The sequence below is a fragment of the Kryptolebias marmoratus genome, linkage group LG12, assembly GCF_001649575.2.
Source record: "Kryptolebias marmoratus isolate JLee-2015 linkage group LG12, ASM164957v2, whole genome shotgun sequence".
In the NCBI taxonomy this organism is placed as follows: Eukaryota; Metazoa; Chordata; class Actinopteri; order Cyprinodontiformes; family Rivulidae; genus Kryptolebias; species Kryptolebias marmoratus.
Window position 1 is genome coordinate 11923879 of NC_051441.1, and position 6792 is coordinate 11930670.

At 42.6% G+C, this 6792-nt stretch overlaps 2 protein-coding genes across 2 annotated transcripts in view; one reads left to right on the plus strand and one right to left on the minus strand.

Moving 5' to 3' along the window:
- Positions 1-230, minus strand: part of bri3 (brain protein I3) — a 5464-nt gene extending 5234 nt beyond the window's left edge. The window contains exon 1 of the mRNA XM_017421765.3: positions 34-230. The gene's annotated coding sequence lies outside the window, so the exon portion shown is untranslated. The remainder of the gene's footprint in view (positions 1-33) is intronic.
- Positions 231-1586: 1356 nt separating this feature from the next.
- tecpr1b (tectonin beta-propeller repeat containing 1b) overlaps positions 1587-6792 on the plus strand; it is a 13027-nt gene continuing 7821 nt past the window's right edge. Inside the window, exons 1-9 of the mRNA XM_017421993.3 lie at positions 1587-1726; positions 1905-1992; positions 3561-3793; positions 3871-4053; positions 4176-4298; positions 4421-4543; positions 5025-5199; positions 5428-5528; positions 5626-5727. Coding sequence (XP_017277482.1) covers positions 3569-3793; positions 3871-4053; positions 4176-4298; positions 4421-4543; positions 5025-5199; positions 5428-5528; positions 5626-5727 — 1032 coding nt within the window. The 5' untranslated portion in view covers positions 1587-1726; positions 1905-1992; positions 3561-3568. The remainder of the gene's footprint in view (positions 1727-1904; positions 1993-3560; positions 3794-3870; positions 4054-4175; positions 4299-4420; positions 4544-5024; positions 5200-5427; positions 5529-5625; positions 5728-6792) is intronic.

The window sequence follows — 6792 nt, forward strand, 5'->3', positions numbered from 1 at the left end:
CCCCCCCCCCCCCAGGCGACACAAAAGGCTCACCAAATATCCGCCGTCGGCGCGGGAATGATTAAAGTTGGTCCGCTAGCGGCTAGCTTAGCCCCATTTCCCTCGGCGAAGTTGGTCCTTCGGTACGAAAACAACACCGCCGCTGCACCTTATAAGTCATCTGGAAGTCAGGGAAGCTTTTTTCCTTTCTGTCCGGATCGTCACAAGAGAAGAATCATGTGACGAAGCTGCTGCTGTGGCGCCTCTGCGCAGCGGAGAGGCTTCTTAAAGGGACAGTGCGTCAAAACAACAGGCAGCGCACTGCAGCCCCCATCATCATCATCATCATCATCATCTTCTTCTTCTTCTTCTTTCTTCTTTATCATCACCTCCCGGGGCCAAAACATCTCAGCGCCAGGCCCAGACATAAAGCAGCCATGGTGTCAGAGATACCGAGCTTGTTTACACTCTGAGCACTTTGAATGCGGGCTAATACTAGCTGTAGATCCATAATCGGACAAGCCCAATTCAGGCTTTAATTATATTTGCCACTTTTCTTTTATTAAAGATGAGAAGTGTGTTTTATTTTTCATAATGCATGTGTTTAAGTGGCCTAATGTTTGCACATTTTAACTAAAGATATAAGTCTTTAAGTGTTCTTTTGTGTGTCAGAAGCTAAAAGGTTTGGCAACCATTAAATTAGAAGGTAGGACAATAATAATAATAATAATGATAAAAACACCCATAAAAGACAACAATGTCTGGTTTTTAAAGGGTTACTTTTCAAACCTTTAAATAGTTTTTAATGCATGAGTTTCAAGCATATCTATGAAGATGAGCATAGGTCATGAGGTCATTAAAAAACTGTAGGAAGCAGATCCTGATTACCAAAATCTAATAATTTTTTCTCTATGACATCCTGAAGATTTCCTGAAATTTTTAATTAAAATCCGTTCATTACCTGTTAAGTAATATTGTGCTCAAACAAACCGACATATACCTCCTTGGCAGAGGACAATAAAACTCCTCTTGTTTGTCGTTTTTTCAGCCAGAGCAGTGCATGCTTCTCAGATGTGATCCAGTGGAAATAAGAAGCGAAATTGACTTTAATAAACAAGAGTCTACCAGTGATGTAAACTGTATTTGTCTGCTATTATTAATTCTGGAGGGAAAGTTTTCTAAACAAATAACTTTTGAACCATTCAAACACTTTAAAATCAATATTTATTTATCATCCCATTAGTTATTTTGTGTGGATGCATAGCACGCAAATTGGAAAGCTGGGTGCACCAATTAACAGCATACATTAGTACTGTTTTGGAGGGATTCTGCTCCAAACTACTGGCAGTGTTTTATCTCTATAATCAATCCATCATCACAAATTAGATTCGTGTTTGTGTTATTTCGCTCCGTGACTCGCTGAAATTAACTGTAACCAAACAAGTAACACCAACCTTGTGCCTCAATAATTAATCTGCCGCTGAATAAATTATTGAAATATATGCCCGGTTGGAAACGAATATATAACTGTCAGGGCTCAGTGCGCTCGACCAATCAGAGCGCGAGGTCCGCCCCCCGCCGCCAGGCTTCAGCCAATCAGGGCGGCGCTTCCTCCATTTCCTGTTTGTGGACTCGGGAGTCGGACGGGGGCAACCCTCCGGGGTCCCAGAAAATGAATTAAACGCCGATGAAGCGCTTCGTTTTATCTCGCTCCCCCAGAGGTGTTGCTCATGACCGAGCTGAAAACGTAAGTAAATGATTTATGTAGATTTTCTTTACATTTCTCAGTGTTTTAGGCCTGCTCCCTGGAGATGTAAACAGCTTACTTTAGCGGACTTATTGCGGCATATTGAAGCTATTTGAGCCTTAATGCAGCAGAGAAGGAGATACATTTCTTTTACACAGTGGTTCTGAATTTGTCCTAGGATGGGTCAAGAGAGATGGCAGGTATCGACTGTTGCACCTGATGTCATGACGCGTCTATTCCCTTGACAACAGCGGATAAATATTCAGGTAGGCTCCCGTGTTTGACACCACTCGGTACTGTCCTGTGGGCTTCGTGTTAGCATAAAACTCCACTTCTGTTTACAAACATGGTGAAAATTCAACCAAGAAAAACGCTTCGCTATAATTTCAACAGACTAAATTTACCCCGTTTGCACCTTCGTTGACACCCGCTAGCTTTGTTCGGTTTAGTTTAACATTAAATTTACAGTGACTGGCTGTAAATAAATGCGTATACACTCATTAAGCGAAGCATCCGTGTGAATATGAAGGTTAGCTTTGCCGTAGACCGCTCGTGCGGATTAATTGCAGTCGCTACAGGAAGCGTCTATGAGAAAATAAAAGCTTTACTTCCGGTCAGAAATGTCCAACTATAACCTACTTTACTCGTTTTTGCGCTCCTGTTTCCGTTTAAAGTGGGTTTTTTTTCAGGGACAAAACGTGAAACCGTGTTACATATTGTGCACAAACGAACATACTATACCGAAAACATATGACTCCTTGGCGCTGTGGAAACCTCAGCCACAACTTCCGTCAAGCCCTTCACAATAAGAGTCTCAACCCTTATTCACAGTGATGAGACCAAAACATTTGAAGCTGATTGAAATAGCTTACAGTATTAAATAATGTAACATTGCCCTGTATTGATTGGCTATAGTCGTCTAGCCAATGGCTATTTAAAAATATTAAAAGTAATAACGAGCATGCTGTTTAAAATGGTATAAATGTTATTTGTCTTCGATCCTCATTCTTTATCTGAGAATTAAAAACTCTTAAATCTGTTAAGTGGTTGTTTTTTTTTTGCTGCTTGCAAACTATTCAAACAGAAGGAAGATTGCTGACTGAGTTGCTTGGCCCCCAAAAGTTATACAACAGGAAAAGGGATGACACATTCACAATAAAAGATTATTTTTGACAGCTTTTAATGTTAAATGTGGTATTACAAAGCTTTATCAAAAAATCTTAAGAACTATTTAGAAAATCCTAAAACTAGAATAAGGCTTGAAGAAACAGTTTAGATTATAGGTGTTTATTTACTTAATTGCATCTTGTGGAATGATTTAAAAAATAATTATTTCTCATAAATTTGTCTTTCCAAGCTGGATTTCTAAATAAACACGCTTGATTAAGAAATTTAGAGTTTTCCTCACATTATCAGACTTTGATAACCCCAGAGTTGCAAGAATTTACTTTCTTCAAACATTACTTCAAATGAGCCACTTGTGTATAATCAGAATATTTAGATTTCATTTAAATCTTTAATAAATCAGAGACAGTTCACAGAACAATGTTAAACATCAAAATAATGCAGCTGCTGCCTTGCACATAAGCCCTTTAGCCAAAAGCTAAAATGCAGAGTATCTTACACTATTTAAAGACACTGAATGCTAATAACATGTGTTCTAAAAGTAAATTAGAAAGCAAACAATAAAATGTAAATCTAGCATGACTACTTGCACACATTTGAACAATTCCATGTCACGATTTGCTGAAAAAATCCTGACGAAAACCTTTGAAAAGAGCTGAAATCTGTAACTGCGATAAGGACCGAGTGCTGCGTAACGGTTTGTGTTCAGGGAGCACCATGCCCATCACGCTGCTGTGGGCTGTGGACGTGTACGGCAGGGTGTACAGCCTCTCCACGGCTGGTCAGAGCTGGGTGCGCGCTGACGACATGCTGCTGGAGCTGAAGCGCGTCACTGCAGGCAAGGAGCGCTGCTGGGGCATCGGCTGTGATCACCACGTCTACCTGCACATAATACCCAGTGAGAACCCCATCCGCTACCGGGAGGAGACCTACGAGAACCAGGTCAGTCCAGTGCCTCGCTCGTTGGACGAAGCGTGTATGCATGTTCTAAATAAATGGTTTGTTCGTGTGGATTTCAGAGGTGGAACCCAGTGGATGGCTTCACTGACGTGCTGCTGCCTACAGACCGCTGGCCGTGGAGCGATGTGACGGGGATGAATCCCCAGCCGCTCCACAGCTTCCAGCTGCCCTCCAGAAGCTGGGAGTGGGAGGGAGACTGGTACGTGGATCAGAGCTGTGGAGGAGAACCCAGCCAGACTGGGGTGAGAAACAACTCAAACCCTTTTCTTTATCGATTTCTAGCTTCCTTTTATATTTACCTTAATTAACAAAAGGTACAATTTTCTGGTCAAACACTTCCTACTTCCCTTCCCTCGCTGTTTAGGGCTGGGAATATGCTGTTGACTTCCCAGCCAACTTCTCCCCAGACAAGAAGTGGAACTCCTGTGTCCGCCGCAGACGGTGGATCCGTTACAGAAGATACACAGCACAAGGCACTTGGGCGAAGGTTCACAAAGTCTCTCTCTCTTTTTTTTTTTTTATTCAGTCTTTCTGTAAGACGCACCACATTTCATCATCACATACAGTCAGGGTAGAACATGTGAGTACAGCTCAGACTGCTCTCGGCAGATCCCTTTGGACAACCCCAGGAAGACCCCGCTGCCGCTCTGTGACATCAGCTGCGGCGGCTGGGAGATGAGCGACCAGTCTGGGCGGTATCCGTACCTCTGGAGTGTGTCCCAACAAGGACAGGTCAGTCAACAGTCTGTGCCTTATGTGAAGCAAACCTCTCACCCATTTTTCTCTCTTCTCTTCAACTTCACACAAAATGTGACGACTCTGGCTCTAAATAAAACATAAACTAAAGCTATGTTAACTCTTGAGACTTTTCTAGGGCACTAAAACTCTGTAATTGTCTTTTCTGCAACTTGGTGTTTCAGTCAAACACTGAATATCATTTTATGAAATAAAATTAGTCCTAAGCTGCTCTCTAGTTGGCTCTGCAATGTGCACTTATGGCCACAAGAGGGCAGCATGACTCCTTTTAAATCACATGGTCAAAGTTTTTTGTGACCCAGTTACTGTAAATACTCATCTGATCCACCAGTTAAAGTTACTATATTTTAATGAGCTTCTGTCACAGAACCAATGTTCACATATTTACCAGTGTTTAGTCAAAGAGTGTTGTTTATACACTTTTAAATGTTCTGTTGAAACGATTGTTACTGTTCAGGTGTGGTTCAGGGAGGGTATCCACCCCCGTGTCCCAGAGGGAACCAGCTGGGAGGAGGTTGAGGTGCCCAAAGAGGTGGCTCAGTTATCAGCCGGCCCCGGGGACCTCCTGTGGGTTTTACTGTGGGATGGAAACCTGCTGGTTCGTACCGGACTCAGCCTGGACAGCCCAACTGGTCAGCACTTACTGTGGCGCCTGTTTATGCACAACTCATAAAATAGCTTTCATTTTGTTCATTGTTTTCCGATCCTGGGAAATGGTACGTGGTCATTTCAAAACAGGAATCACTGTGCAGCTTTTTTTAATGAGGTCTCAGAGCTGTTTTAATACTGGGATCAGTTACATTAACAGTCATAACGCAGTGTGGAGAAGAGTTATCAATATTATCTTCTCCATCTAATAGGCTCCTCCTGGGTGGAGGTGGCATCGCCCTCTAAGGAAGTGGAAGCTCTTCATGTGTCTGTTGGAGTCAGCGTGGTCTGGGTGGTCACCAAGGACTACAAGGTGAACCAGAACTGCTCACAGATGTGTGAAGCTTTGACCTGCAGCAGCTCGTTTACGTACTGTGTGTGTGTGTGTACCTGAACGTCTGTGTATGCAGGTGTGGTTCAGGCGTGGCGTGAACTCCCACAACCCCTGTGGCTCTGGCTGGATCAGTATCGGAGGGGAGATGATGATGGTGGATGTGGGACTCAACGACCAGGTTAAGAGAGTTTGATGATAAATGTTTCAGCAACTGTGATTCTAATGGAGGTCTAACAGTTTCACTGATACTGTGGGCTCGGAGAAAAGAATCCCGTCTAATAAGAGAGGCACACATGCAATCCTTACCTAAAGCAATAGTTCAGATCTTTTGTAGTGGGGTTCTGTTGAAAAGATATGAACAAATAATATCTTACCTGTTGTGGATAGCTCTTTGAACACCCTCACTTTGAAGAAATAGAGTTTAGTGAGGCCAAGACCAAAGTGGGTTGCTGTTGTCTTAAAACAAACTCCAATCTCAATAGTTTCATGGCGGTTTAAGCATACGATATTTTATAAACCTCTACATTGCTGTCAGTTTCACATTTTATGGTTATTCACACAGAATGGTGAAGTTATTTGCAACACAAATAGCAGTAAGTGGCAGGAGTTTTTTCAGTGCTGCCTGTAGCACTCATCATCAGTCGGAGTATCATAATATTTCTGCCACAATAACCATGTAACGTGTAAGGGACTTAAGTTTGGTTTAAGAACTGCCATGAAATCTTTGAGACTGGGGCTGTTTTAAGAGAACAGTGACACACTTTGGTTTTGGCTCCACTGTTAGGACATCGGTCTGGTCTGAATTAAACTATTTCTTCCAACTGAGGTCATTTAGAGAGCTATCTGCTTCAGGTAAGGTATTTATTGTTCATAATCTTTCTACAGAGCTGCACTTTTAAACGTCTGAACTAAACACAACTGGGTTTAATGTAATTAATAATAATTCTAACATTTATTTGCCATGAACACACACTAAGATGTACTTTTATTCTTTGTTAGAAAAATTAAAATACTAAAAATCCTTTTTTTTCCCGTGGTAGGAAAGTGTGCTTCACCGTCTCTCTGGATCTGGTTTCAGGACAGGCCAGATCAGGGGTAGAAACTCTTTGCTCTCACTGCTGAAGACTTTGCTTGCACTGCAAACCCACATCTCACACCTCCTCCTCCCCCTTCTGTCTCTCACTCGTGCCCCCCCCCACTCCCCCCACAGCCCCCTCAGCCCTTCTACCTCCAGCCTCTAGTC